At 51.1% G+C, this 13,921-nt stretch overlaps 5 protein-coding genes across 5 annotated transcripts; 4 read left to right on the forward strand and 1 right to left on the reverse strand.

The window, feature by feature from the left end:
- Positions 1–274: 274 nt before the first annotated feature.
- N7503_006671 (acetoacetyl-CoA synthase) lies at positions 275–2,564 on the forward strand (the record flags this gene model as incomplete). The annotated part of the gene is made up of 5 exons (XM_057066218.1): positions 275–382; positions 424–1,460; positions 1,512–1,966; positions 2,017–2,390; positions 2,442–2,564. The coding sequence occupies 5 exons, from the start codon at positions 275–277 to the stop codon at positions 2,562–2,564; spliced, it is 2,097 nt and encodes a 698-aa protein (XP_056919899.1).
- A 524-nt stretch (positions 2,565–3,088) lies between these two features.
- Positions 3,089–4,817, forward strand: N7503_006672 (glutamate decarboxylase; the record flags this gene model as incomplete). Its single annotated transcript, XM_057066219.1, has 4 exons — positions 3,089–3,324; positions 3,378–3,405; positions 3,484–4,649; positions 4,706–4,817. The coding sequence occupies 4 exons, from the start codon at positions 3,089–3,091 to the stop codon at positions 4,815–4,817; spliced, it is 1,542 nt and encodes a 513-aa protein (XP_056919900.1).
- Positions 4,818–5,295: 478 nt separating this feature from the next.
- Positions 5,296–6,375, forward strand: N7503_006673 (NAD(P)-dependent alcohol dehydrogenase; the record flags this gene model as incomplete). Its single annotated transcript, XM_057066220.1, has 1 exon — positions 5,296–6,375. The coding sequence occupies one exon, from the start codon at positions 5,296–5,298 to the stop codon at positions 6,373–6,375; it is 1,080 nt and encodes a 359-aa protein (XP_056919901.1).
- A 767-nt stretch (positions 6,376–7,142) lies between these two features.
- On the forward strand, positions 7,143–9,292 carry N7503_006674 (uncharacterized protein; the record flags this gene model as incomplete). Its single annotated transcript, XM_057066221.1, has 3 exons — positions 7,143–8,190; positions 8,242–9,108; positions 9,165–9,292. The coding sequence occupies 3 exons, from the start codon at positions 7,143–7,145 to the stop codon at positions 9,290–9,292; spliced, it is 2,043 nt and encodes a 680-aa protein (XP_056919902.1).
- A 1,284-nt stretch (positions 9,293–10,576) lies between these two features.
- On the reverse strand, positions 10,577–12,402 carry N7503_006675 (putative choline sulfatase; the record flags this gene model as incomplete). The annotated part of the gene is made up of 2 exons (XM_057066222.1): positions 10,577–11,938; positions 11,992–12,402. The coding sequence occupies 2 exons, from the start codon at positions 12,400–12,402 to the stop codon at positions 10,577–10,579; spliced, it is 1,773 nt and encodes a 590-aa protein (XP_056919903.1).
- Positions 12,403–13,921: the final 1,519 nt, after the last annotated feature.

A 13,921-nucleotide genomic window follows, 5' to 3' on the forward strand; every position in this document is an offset into this window, starting at 1 on the left:
TCACACCTGCCATTTACGTGAGACTGATCCCGCATTCAAGGGTCCCATCATTCAGTTCCGTGGGGCTTACAGGATCCATTGCGTGCGGGGCTTGTCACCGGAACATGGGGTAGTGATGTGCGGCCCGCTCTGATGCTTGGCGCATCTGGGCCTCGGTTCCCCAGGAATGCTGATAAAGCTCAGCTCATCACTCACTATTGTCCTGAATACTTTCCTCTGGAAATCCTATTATCAACCGCCGTCCATTACCAGATCTATTACCATATCCACAATAATGTCAGTGCCCATCCCCCGGAAGCTATGGGAGCATCCAGACCCCGAATCAACATCAATGGGTCGGTTCCGGCGAGAGCTGGAGCGGTCAACGGGGCGGCGATTTAATGTAAGATTCTTTGTGCCAAACTGATAGAATCACCTCAGTAGCTAACGTACAGCGAAAATGGCAAGGCATTCTATGACATGTACCTCTATTCCATTCAAAACCGCACTGCATTCTGGGACTTTTGCTGGAAATACTTCCACATTATCCACGAAGGCTCATACACGCAGATCGTGGATGAATCTGCCCGTATGGATAGTGTGCCAGAATGGTTCAGGGGTGTCAAGTTGAACTTCGCCGAGAATATGCTCTTCTCCGGCAGTCCAGGGAATACGACAGGCAAAGAAGATCACAAGATTGCAATCACCGAAGTCCGAGAGGGCGCCAATAAAGATGCCGTTCACCTTACCTGGGGAGAGCTGCGAACGAAGGTTGGAACTTTGATACAGGCGATGAAGGCTAACGGAGTGGTTCGTGGTGATCGTATTGCGGTTTGCAGTGCAAATTCAATCCACACAATGCTGGTCTTCGTGGCTACGACCGCTCTCGGCGCGATCTTTTCATCCAGCTCTACGGATATGGGCACTAAGGGGGTTTTGGACCGCTTGTTACAGATTAAGCCGCGTTGGCTTTTCATGGATGATTTTGCCGTATATAATGGGAAGACGATTGACCTGCGGGCCAAGATGAAGGAAATCGTCCAGGGAATGGATTCGGTGTCTGAGTTCCAAGGAGTTGTTTCCCAACCACGATTCGCTGAAAATCCAGCCGAGGTGGGATCGATCCCGAGAGCTCAGACGCTGGCAAGCTATCTGGAGAAGGCAGCCGGAAATGACCGTCTCGAATTTGAGCGTGTTGCTTTCCGGGATCCATTCTTGATCGTTTATTCATCTGGAACAACTGGCCAACCCAAGTGCATTGTCCACTCGGTCGGAGGAGTGCTGCTCAATGCTAACAAGGAAGGAAATTTGCATATGGAAAGTACATCGGATAGTGTTGCGCTACAGTATACGACGACTGGATGGATTATGTATCTGACCGCGATGCAAACTTTGCTATTCGGAGCTCGAGTGGTGCTCTACGATGGTAGTCCATTCATCCCGAATGTAACAGCATTGGTGGAATTAGCAGCTCAAGAGAAGTAAGTGCTGATATTGAAAGCGAACCTAAAATCTGCTAACTCATCATACAGGGTCACACACCTGGGGATCTCCCCACGGTGGCTACAGGAGCTTCAGCAAGCTAATATCAAACCCCGTGAAATGTTCGATCTAAGCTCTCTTCGCGTGGTGACCAGCACTGGCATGGTCCTACGGGATGCATTATTTGAGTGGTTCTATGATGAAGGATTTCCATCTCATGTCCGTCTCAATAACATCTCAGGAGGCACGGATCTAGCCGGATGTTTTGGCGTGAGTAATCCTATCACGCCAGTCTTTGTTGGGGGCTGTGCAGGGTTCAGCTTGGGAGTGCCAGTGGAAGTGTACGATTCAACCATCGAAGGCGATGGTGTCAAGGGAGTTCCTGTGGCCGATGGAGAGCCAGGAGACCTGGTCTCTACTGCTGCCTTCCCTAACATGCCGACGCAATTCTGGGGTGATCACAGCGGCCAAAAGTATTTTAATGCATACTTTGAAAGGTTCGACAGTAAGTGTTATCTGTCCTTGGTGCAAAGGTTTTGACTTACGACTTCATAGACGTATGGACCCACGGGGATTTCATCTCGATACACCCTGTTACGAAGCAAATCACCTTTATGGGTCGGGCAGATGGGGTCTTGAATCCCTCGGGAGTTCGTTTTGGGTCGGCAGAAATTTACCGAGTTATCGAAGGCCTTTTTCCTCGGGAGATAGCCGACTCCATCTGTGTCGGTCAGCGTCGACCAACCGACAGTGATGAGCAAGTCCTGCTTTTCTGCTTAATGAAGGAAGGGGTCGCTTTTACGCCAGACTTGGTGACTCGGATTAAACAAGCCATTCGAACGGAACTCAGTGCTCGTCACGTGCCAATGTACATCTTTGCGACTCCCGAAATCCCCACCACCGTGAACTTCAAGAAAGTCGAACTGCCAGTAAGAATTCAGCTCCGAGGTGAGATTATTGCATACTAACTATTGGGAAAGGTGAAGCAGATCGTATCCGGCAAGCGGATCAAGCCATCGGGCACCCTACTTAACCCCGGTAGCTTGGAATACTACTACCGATTCGCCGAGGTTGAGAAGCTCGTGCGGGAGAGTAAGCTGTAAACGAGACGCCAGCGCATCATGTATCTCCAATTATTTTTGAACACCGCCACTTCTTATCCACTTATCCACTTGGTTCAGGTTCTAGACCCACCGCTAGCGCAAAACGTGGCCCCTAACAATTGGCAATGGAGGGGTCGATCGGATACATCGGGAGTACTAAGCTCAATGATCCCCCCCTCCGCCAAGCTTTTGTCCATAACACCTTACCGTACATTGCTAAGCTTTGCGCAAGCTTTTGAAACCACCAGAATAGTACAGGTGCACATATGATATCAAACAATTAAACCTTGATCCCAGTAGTCATGCGCGTTCATTGGCCTCGTATACGCCGATCTGGAACGTGGTAAATGAAAAGGAGGATTCGGGAAACCAATTGAGAGGAGCCACTGCGTCATGCCCCGCACGAGTTGTTTGGAAAAACTTACCTGGTTAACCGACCAGCTCGTATGATAAACTGGCTTTCCTGCTCCTGATCTTCTCGTTTTCTTCATTTCTCTATTAACTTTCTCTCCATACTATCCATCATGGTTCATCTTGCTGCCGTTAAGAAGGACGACGAAGTCTTCCACCCCGCTTCTCGGGACTTCGAGACTATTGGCGATGCCCCTACTGTGGATGACATCTCTTCCAATGTCTACGGTAGCCACTTTGCGGCCGACCACTTGCCACAACATGAGATGCCCGAGGGGGAGATGCCTCGCCAGGTCGCTTCTCGCTTGATCAAGGACGAGCTGAGCCTGGATGGCAACCCCAAGCTCAAGTAGGTTTGAAATGTTTAGGCTGATAACGGCAACAGCTAACCCACGTTTACAGCTTGGCCTCTTTCGTGACCACCTACATGGTATGTGTTATAGCGGAACTTGATACACTCCATTGGCACAACAAACAGAGAATAGCTAATAAATCCGCGTCGATGTAGGAAGAGGAAATTGAGCAGATCATGACCGACTCCTTCAGCAAGAACTTCATCGACTACGAGGAGTACCCCCACTCTGCAGAGATCCAAAACCGTTGCGTCAACATGATCGCCCGTCTTTACAACTGCCCCACCGACCCCAAGGGCGAAAATGCCATGGGTACCTCTACAATTGGTTCTTCCGAGGCCATCATGCTCGGCACGCTTGCTATGAAGAAGCGCTGGCAGAACAAGCGCAAGGCTGAGGGCAAGGACTACTCCAAGCCCAACATTGTCATGAACAGTGCTGTCCAGGTCTGCTGGGAGAAGGCTGCCCGCTACTTCGACATCGAGGAGCGTTATGTCTACTGTACCAATGAGCGCTTTGTCATCGACCCCAAGGAAGCCGTTGACCTGATTGACGAGAACACTATCGGTATCTGTGCCATTATCGGAACCACCTATACCGGTGAGTACGAGGATGTCAAAGCTATCAACGACCTGCTCGTTGAGCGCAACATTGACTGCCCTATCCACGTCGACGCCGCTAGCGGTGGCTTCGTCGCTCCCTTCACTGTCCCCGAGCTGGAGTGGGATTTCCGCCTCGAGAAGGTTGTCTCTATCAACGTCTCTGGCCACAAATACGGCCTGGTCTACCCCGGTGTTGGTTGGGTCATCTGGCGCTCTCCTGAGTACTTGCCCCAGGAGCTTGTGTTTAACATTAACTACCTGGGTGCCGACCAGGCCAGTTTCACCCTGAACTTCTCCAAGGGTGCCGCTCAAGTCATCGGTCAGTACTACCAGCTGATCCGTCTTGGCAAGCACGGTTTCCGTGCCATTATGATCAACCTGACCCGCGTCGCCGACTACATGGCCAGCGAGCTGCAGAAGATGGGCATGATCATCATGAGCCAGGGTAAGGGTAAGGGTCTGCCCTTGGTGGCATTCCGTCTGCCCCCGAACAATGACCGTATGTACGACGAGTTCACCATTGCTCACCAGTTGCGTGAGCGCGGCTGGATTGTTCCTGCCTACACCATGGCCCCTCACAGCGAGAAGCTGCAGCTGATGCGCGTTGTTGTCCGTGAGGACTTCAGCATGAACCGCTGTGACAGCCTTTTGACCGATATTAAGCTGGCTCTTCAGACCCTCGATGACATGGATCAGACCATGGTGGCCAAATACAAGGCGTAAGTTTACCTCGATCCCGCCGATTCCCGACTCTACTGATATATTCCTTTTCCAGGCACATGGTCTCGCACAGAAACAACCCCCGCCACAAGCACAGCCACCATGCTTATCACGGAGAGAAGCACTCCCTGCAGGGCAAGGAGGGCAAGTCTCACGTTGTGTGCTAGATTATTAAGATAGTAAGATAGGTGTAAGGTCAAGGAGGAAACCCACGAGATCCTATCTGTAACTAGGCAGCTTGTCACATGATATTGTGTGCTGAGCTTGTTTTGCCTTTCCCTACCACATGATTCTAGGAATGAATAACTTATCGAATACAAGCTCCGTGGCCTGTAGGATGTATAGCCAATGTTCCCGAAGTTGCATGATCTCATAGGCATGATTAGACCTTATTAGTGGGGTCGCAAATGGCGCTAGGCCATATTAGGCCACAGGATACAATTTCATCTTCGATACGCATCGTCCAGCTCATGGCCCGATATTCGATCTTCATTGATCACACCTCCCATGACAAGGGATAGGCAAAGGGTCCACTGACAAAGGCACACAATTACCAGGTGGATCTTTTCAACCACAGATCACATTGGACTACCACCATTCAGTCAAAAGAGGAACCAAAACAAGACCATCAAGACTGCAATAAAGATGAATCCAACAATACCAGGCTTTGACATGGCCTCATTCCATCCAGAAATAATGCAAGCCTGGCTTTACACCAACACAACAGGCGGAATGGAAAAGAATCTTCACCTCGACACATCAGCACGCACACCCCCGCCCCCTAAGGGCAACGAAATCCTCGTGAAAGTCATCTCAGCTGCACTAAACCCAGCAGACTATAAGCTCCCCGAGCTAGGCATTCCCTTTCGCATGCTGATAGGCACACCTGCAACGCCCGGCATGGACTTCTGCGGACGCGTAGTCAGCACCGGACCACTTGCCACGCATCTCAAAGAAGACACGCTAGTCTACGGGTGTTCGAGCCGACCGGTCCAATTTGGCTCGGCTGCTGAGTACATCGTCATCTCGTCGGACAGCGTTTCCATTGTACCCGATGGTGTTTCGGTTGACCATGCCGCTGCAATGGGTGTTGCGGGGCAGACAGCGTACCAGAGTTTAGTGGGCTACGTGAAAGCTGGAAATAAGGTATTGATTAATGGCGGTTCCGGTGGATGTGGAGTGTTTGCTATCCAGATTGCGAAGGCGATGGGGTGTCATGTTACGACTACATGCTCGACACGGAATATGGAGTTGTGTTTGAGGCTTGGAGCGGATGCTGTGATTGATTATACAGCCGAAGAGGATTTGGTTGCGAAATTACAGCAGCTTGGGGTTGCGTTTGATCATATTGTGGATCATGTTGGGCTTCCTGACAATCTTTACTACCAATGTCATCTTTTCTCCAAGGACGAGGCGACGTTCGTGCAGGTGGGCGCTTCGTCGATGTTGACGTTTGTGGCGAGACTTGGGTGGCCCTCTTTCTTGGGTGGTGGAAGAAGGAAGTATGTCACTTTAATGCCGACGATCGATCAGAAGCGCTTAGCACAGTTGGGAGAATGGGTGGCTGATGGAACTATCACGATGCAGTTGGATAGTGTGTTTGAATTCTGCGATGCTGTGAAGGCCTATGAGAGGCTTCGGTCAGGCCGATCTAGGGGTAAGATCGTTCTGCATGTGAGCGATCCATCTGCTCGGAACATGGAGCCCTTTGGGATTGGCCTTTGATCGGACCTTGCGAGTATATAAAGGGTTTTACCTCGGTCGAAACATGTACCAGTAGCATCCTCGTTTTGCATTTTGGTTCTTCAAGCGCTATTCAAGTGATACTTAGTCTGCAACGATAAAAAAGAGATTTGGAATAAGCTATCTCTAAATGTCTGTGCCCTTTCTTTCCCCTTGAGCTTGAGTGGATCACGAATGTCAAAGAAAGGGAAACCTTGGAATGCACAAGTCGGCGAAATCCGACACTGTTTAATTGCAGAAGCATTTGGAACGTTTAATGTTCGATGGTAAATATTTGAAAGTTGACTGTACATGTACTGTATAGCAACTCAATATGTATGTCGATCAGATATCAGATATCGTCACATCTGGTGGCGAATACCAGTCCAAGCATGTCACATTCAGAATAGATCCACGGTTCATTGTTGTTTATTTATATACATTGACTCTATATACCTTCAGCCATCAAGCCTCAGGGCTACTTTACAAGGATTTCAAGGTACACTTTGCCAGGTTTCTCTTTCGCCCCCAACTTTGGAACATTCAATATTCAGACTGAACTTACTTTCTTTGTTCACCTAAGCCTGTTCATGACCCATAATCTTGTCAGAATTCCACCCCTTGGCGCCTTTCCAGGGTTGACCCGGCGTTTATATATAGAAATCCCCGCCAATCATCCAATCGTTTCCCGCCGATCTGAGGTCCCCACCTGCTTTTGCCCTCCCCTCATTGCAGAGAAGGTCGCAGTGTCCTTGTCCATCAGATCAAGGATGCCCCTATTCAAGAAATCCAAGGCGCCTGCGAATCAGCCAAGTCGCTTTTCCGCCCGCTCTGTCGAGAATCTGGTCCACCCCGCGCTGACTCCACCGGACCACAACTCCAACTACGTGGACCGCCACCCTTCAGATCACCGCCTCACCTACGAGGCATCCTCCGGCCCTCCATCAACTCAAAACCTGGCTCAACCGTCATTGCGTCGCGCTCAGAGCCTACGTCAGCAACAACAGCAGCAGCAACCACAGCGCGACCGACAGAACCCTGAGGATTCACAGCCTCGTCGGAAAAAGGCCGGGGGCATATTTCAGCGCCCAACCTCCGGCTTTATTGATCGCAATTCCTCCGTCAAAGGGATCAGACAGGTTTCGCAGCCCCTCTCGCAGCCAAGCTCCCCCCGACACGCCCCACCCTTCGATACGCAAGATCAACATCAGAACATATACCCAGAGGACGAGTCTCCAACAGACCCGCCCGCTTATGAACCGCGGTCGGCATCACTAGCCTACCAGCAGCAGCACCTACAACACTCTCAACGATCCCTGCATCAATCCCACCCTTCCGTCAGTAGTGATATCCAGGATTGGACACAACAGTCAGAACCACAACAGGGACAGCTCCTTATTCCCCCAGGGCTCGAACGCACCAATACCGATCCAACGTTGGTCCAGCAATACGGCCGACCCTCACCGACTGAGCGAACCCCGGATTCTCCACGCTACCTCCCTGACCACGGCCACCGGGGTCCGACGCTGTCTCGCCCTGAGCACGATCTGGTATTAAATACTTCCCGGCCCCCTTCCCGGCAGACTTACGAGTCCCTTTCCCCAAGTCGTCAGCAAAACCCTCCTGACGCCATGCAGCAGGCCTCACAGGCGACACCACAGGCCCAATCCACTGATCGATCGGGGCAAGAGCGCAGGGGAAGCACCGCCCAGAACATGCCAACAGAACACACCCGGAACACGCCAGCTGGGCCACGGACGCGCGATGACTTGGAGAACCTTGATGTTCGGGCATTGATTCAGAAACATGATGAACTACGTAAGTCTGAGACCAGATGCATGTGTGGAATGATATTGACGGGGATTGTAGAGAGTAAATACTCCAAGGTGAAGCGTTACTATTTCGAGAAGGAGGCACAGGTTCAGCATCTCCAGAACACCGTCGCACACCAACGGATGGCTGTTTCTCGCACTGTGCTCGATGACAATGAATATACAAACCGATTCCAGCGACTGGACGGAGCCATCAAGGACCTAGCATTCTCCGTGCGGAAGGACTGGCGGATCATTCCCACATGGCTGCATGGTCTTGTAACGGACGATGCCCTGACGGTGGGAACAAAAGAAATGATGGCGTTAGGACGTGCAGTAGTCAGTCGCTGGTTGATGGAAGAGGTATTCCAACGGCACTTTCATCCAGGGCTGGACCCTGGTCTGAGTATTCAACTGAAGTCGATCGAGATGAACCTGCGACGACAGCAGATGCGACCAGTCACAGACGAGGACCGTGAAAATGCCATTGCCAAACTCTCCAACTGGCGCCGCACTACCTTCGACGGTCTAGGTGATACCCTGGCGAACCCCACCGCCCAGGAGCACCGCGCCGAATTGATCGAGCATTTGACTGTGGAGCTAGCTACCTTCCTCAGCACACAGCTGCAAGACCAAGCACTCCCAGGACTGGAGGCCGGTGTGCGTATGATCATCGAGAACACCATCAACATCATCGAAAAGATACCGCTAGAGGCCCGTGATGTCTGCGTCGAGTACTTCCCACCCAACATCTCCTTCCACGATAACTACATGAAGGTTGAAGGTCAACTGCCACCACTCACGCACCAACCCCCTCCGCCAGCGGATCTGGAAGTCGACGATGAAGGCGATTCTTCGCCGGCCTCGAACTCCACGGGACCTTGCGCAGACGGGGCACCCCCGCCCCACGCGAACCTCGGAGAAGGTCCGTCTTCGGTGCCTTAATGGGTCGCCGACCCGCCGACCCACCCACTCGTCCAGCGGGTGGAGAAAAGACAGAGCAGGCTGAGCCATCTCGCATCCGCTTCGCCTCATTCCTCACCGTCGAAGTACGCGGCAAGGGACCTGCGACTGTCCTGATTAAAGCGCCGGTATGGCTGATCGAGTGAATGCCCAAAAGCGAAATATTTCATGACCCTGAGCGTTGTATATAATTGATAGTTCCACGACTATGTGGCATTGATGACAACCATGATCGCATTGATATCCCATCGAGTTTCTTTTTGTGGCGGTTGTTTGATCTTTGGGAATCTTTTATATCTTTTTGAATTTAGCCGGCTTTGATCCAATTTATCGCTTTGCTTGCCAAGGTGTTCTTTCATTCAGTGTTTCCTACATAGTGATAATTTTGGAATCCTCCACCCGGGCAGCCTGATATATAACCCAGCTTTTCAAGATACCATCCCACCGAGTACTGGGCTCATGCCCTGATTATAGCTGGCAATCACATAGTCGATTTCGAACGACCCCTGGACCCGAATTATGTTGCATAGTTTTTCTAGATATACTTACGAATTCTCTATCACGAGGAGGGATTTACTAGAACTCAAACTATGCGCGCGGTAAACTAATAATTACAACTAGCGCTCCATAAAAACCCCACTCCAGCATATTTTTAAATAGTTCATGTGACAATAGGGACTATGCAGCGCTATTAGAAACGGACCCTCTATGCCAAGTGTGGGGTTGAGACAACCTTGGAAGTTGCGGAGTCCGACCTAAAATGACATCACAAGTACGCTTCTACTGGATAATAATACTATATTAGAGTATAGAGTACGGGACTATCCGTAGTATATCATAATAGACGATTATAAACATTCATGGACCTTGGAAACCCAATGCGGGCATGTCTGCTATAACTGGACATAGGAATTAACCTCTCGGCAAACCATGTTACTTGCGTACGTACTACACATGCAGTACAACCTTGAGAAACTCAAATATAGATTGGAAAAATCATATTCAAATAATCATATATATTCAGTCTGGTTATATATACCTTAAGGTATCAACTAAACAATCACAATGGATGACATGACACCCAACCCGGGATAATAACAAATATATACAAGAACCCACATGTGCAAACCCACAACATGCTTTTTGAACACGCGACAGGGCCAAATGCAAACTAATCGGGGGATCAAAAAAAAATTCATCGAAGAGAAAATAGTTCCCGGGTATAGCGCCTCGCTGATGAGATGAAAAAAACAAACAGAAAGTCCCAACGGAAATAAAAGTCAATGTAAATGAAAGGCAATGTCGTTGCTGAATGGCAGATGAAATCGCAAATCGCAGTTGAAACATCGAAAATGCTGAAAAGACACGACATAATTATGTGGTGATTGCCCTTTTCTACCCTAGTAAGGGAGGAGGAAAGACGGTCTTATTTAGACGGTAAGGCCGTGCTCGTTAGCTGCCTGCTGCAAAACGCGAGGCCAGCGCGAGATAAGCTCGACATCATCCAGGATGCCCTTACCCTGGTTACGCACGTACTGAGTGCTAGGGTCGACACGTGGCTCCCAATCCCAGTTGCGGGGCGTACCCTCGATCAAAGCGGAGTAGACCAGACGACGACGGCGCTGCGAGGTCAGGACATCCTGGCGGATCTTCTCCAGATCCCAGCGTGCGTGAACCTCCTCGGTGAAGTAGGCGAGCATCTTGGCGGGGTCGGTAGTGTCCGGGAGACTCTGGAACTTGGCAGGGCTAGGGGTGCGTGGGGGTGTAGGCGTGGGGAAGGGGTAGCCGGCGTTCTCGCCAACACGCTGGGGGATGGGAGACACGCGAGGAGTTTCGCCGGGCGTGGGGAGAGATGCAGGCACACCCAGAGGATTGGCGGACTTCACTGCGAGAGGAGGGCGGGGGGTTGATGGGGTAGAGAGGCCAGCTGCCAGGTTGATCTTCTCCTCTGGGTCGGCCGCCACGTTGAACAGCATGGGCGGGTCGATGGTGGAGTAGATGAACTTCCAGCAGCCACGGCGGATCATGATCAAAGGAGCTTGGGTACCTTCGCCCATGTACTCGCCATAGACGGTGTCGGTACGAGGGCCCTCGCCGCCGGTCAAATAAGGCATCAGAGAAACACCGTCAAGGGGCAATTCCTTGATGAGAGGAGCGCCAACCAGATCGACAAACGTAGGGAGCATATCCATAGTAGAAACATTCTCCTTGATGCGCTTGGGCTCGAACAGCTTGGGGGCGTAGAAGAGCATTGGCACGCGGGCCGAGTTCTCGAACCAAGTCATCTTGTACCACAGACCACGCTCGCCAAGCATGTCACCGTGATCACCAGTGAAACAAATGATTGTGTTCTCATCCAAACCAGTGTTCTCCAAAACCTTCAGCAGCTTGCCAATGTTGGTGTCAACGTAAGTGCAGGCAGCGTAGTAGGAGCGGCGGGCAGCACGAATGCGGTCTTCCGGCATCTTCTTGCCCCAAAGGTCAATGCACTTCATCACACGCTGGGAGTGGGGATCCTGCTGGTCGTCGGGAATGTTGCCGTTCTTAGGAAGCGGGATGTCGACATCTTCGTACATGTCCCAGAATTCCTTGGTCATGGCATATGGGTCGTGGGGATGGGTCATCGACACTGTCAGACAGAAGGGCTGGTCAGTGCGCTGACGCACATGGTCGTACAAGTACTGCTGCGACTTGTAGATAACCTCCTCGTCAAAGTCCAATTGGTTTGTGCGCACCACCGGACCCGCATCCATCACCGAGGCCATGTTGTGGTAGTAGTCCTGGCGGATTTCCTAGAGAATTGTCAGTACTGCTTCGCTATTCACGGAATTTCAAGGTTACCTACCGGCTCATCCCAGTTCACGGACCAGCCGTAGTCACCGGGGTAGATATCGCTCGTCAGACGCTGCTCATAGCCGTGCAACTGGTCCGGACCGCAGAAGTGCATTTTACCGGCCAGAGCCGTGTGGTAACCCTCTCGGCGCAGGTAGTGGGCATAAGTCGGAGTGTCCGCGGGCAGATCGGCAGCGTTGTCATAAGCACCAATCTTCGAGGGCAACTGGCCGCTCACCATCACATAGCGAGAAGGAGCACACAGCGGTGAATTACAGTAGGCCGAGTCAAAAGTCACACCACCCGCCGCCAAACGGTCCAAGTTAGGGGTCTTGATGGGCGAGTCCTTGTCATGCAAGGACAACAAGGGTGCGGCCATCTGGTCGGCCATAATGTAAAGGATGTTAGGCTTCTTGTTCGCCATGATGAAGGATGCTAGTATTCACGATGGCCTACGGCAGAACAAAGAAGGTTTGACAGGAGATGGGTTTAAAAGAAAAAGAAAGGCCAGAACCAAGGTTGGGGAGGATGGGGCTTCATATAACAATCCCAAAAGTGGCACGTGTGGGGAATCAATCCCCCAAAAAAAAGATAAAAAAAAAAGAATGGAAAAGAAAAAAGTTTTTTTTTTTCTATGATTGATAAGAAGGTCCGAGAGTATCTACAATGGCCCAGGTTGATCAGGAAGAGATTAGCAAGTGGGAATTGTATTGCGCTTACAAGCGCGAGTATTGCCCACGGGGTTATACTTCCCAAACCCACCATGTCACTGTGCATTCCAGACCGCCATGAAAATCGCGTGCAAAAGACTGCAGGCCCAGATCTTTCCCCGATAAATCCACAGTAGCGGCTGTACTACTGCATGGAAGATCAGGGGAATGATCCGGCACTGACGTATCCTGAAGGCGCAAGATAGCACAATTCGAGAGTGCGATGGTGTGATTGACCCAGAAATGGAGACGACGCGGTGGAAGGAGTGGCGTATTGTATTGTATTCGTAATCGTATCAAGTTTGGGTCAGTTGGGTCATGTGGCTCATTGCCTATTATTGATCTGAAAAGTCAGGAATGGGTGTCCTGCTCGAGAAATCGAGTCCTGTCCACTCAGAGGCTTGGAAAAAGGAGGTTTGCTGGCCCGCAGAAGTCCCGGGACACCGTGATTGCCGAGTTGCCACCAGTGTAACAAGGCCGATACGTCCGTAATACCGCCAGGCGTCGTAATATTGCTCTCTGATTCCCACCCATCTGCCCACTCCCGACTAGCATGAAGCCATTAATTTCACTCGACTGTTTCAGCCATATTTGAAGCCGGTGCCTTTTTTCTCGGAGTCCACTCGACCCCGGAGTGGACAGGAAGCTTCGAACGCTGCCGTTGGCTCCGCGACAGACCCTTGTAACGGGGACGATCCAAACCGACTATCAATGCAAAGTCTAAGACCCACCGATCTTGTCATCGCGTTCGCAACCAATCACCACAAAGGTGTTGCCCCTGGTATTACCGAACTCAGTTAGCATGAATCCTTAGGGGGGTTTAGGGGCAGGAGCTCCACTTGCTTATCTTGAGAACCAATCACAGGGGAAAGAGCGCAACCGCAAATTGAAAGAGTGACGAAGCGAAGAATGCCTGTGAAGGACCCGCGGAGTAGGCCGACAAGTGGGACAACAAGCGGTGTATACGTGCATGTCCACGCTGACACGGTCGCGCAGCGAATGTATCAATTCAATCAATACCTTCGGAAACACGCAATACACATCTAAATGAGGCATTGGAAGGGATCTGCATTTCTCCAGTTGTTTCATGAGCAATCCCCCCTTTCAATCACGTCATGTGGCCAGTCCACATCGAACCCCCAGAGACCCACCTCCAAGTGCCCAGATGAGCTGCTTTCTGATCCCCGGATTGCCAAGTGGTCACCGCTAGTCTTTCGTGGCGGCTCTTCCGGG

The sequence above is a fragment of the Penicillium pulvis genome (assembly GCF_028828015.1).
Source record: "Penicillium pulvis strain IBT 33274 chromosome Unknown contig_5_segment0_segment0, whole genome shotgun sequence".
NCBI classification, from domain to species: domain Eukaryota; kingdom Fungi; phylum Ascomycota; class Eurotiomycetes; order Eurotiales; family Aspergillaceae; genus Penicillium; species Penicillium pulvis.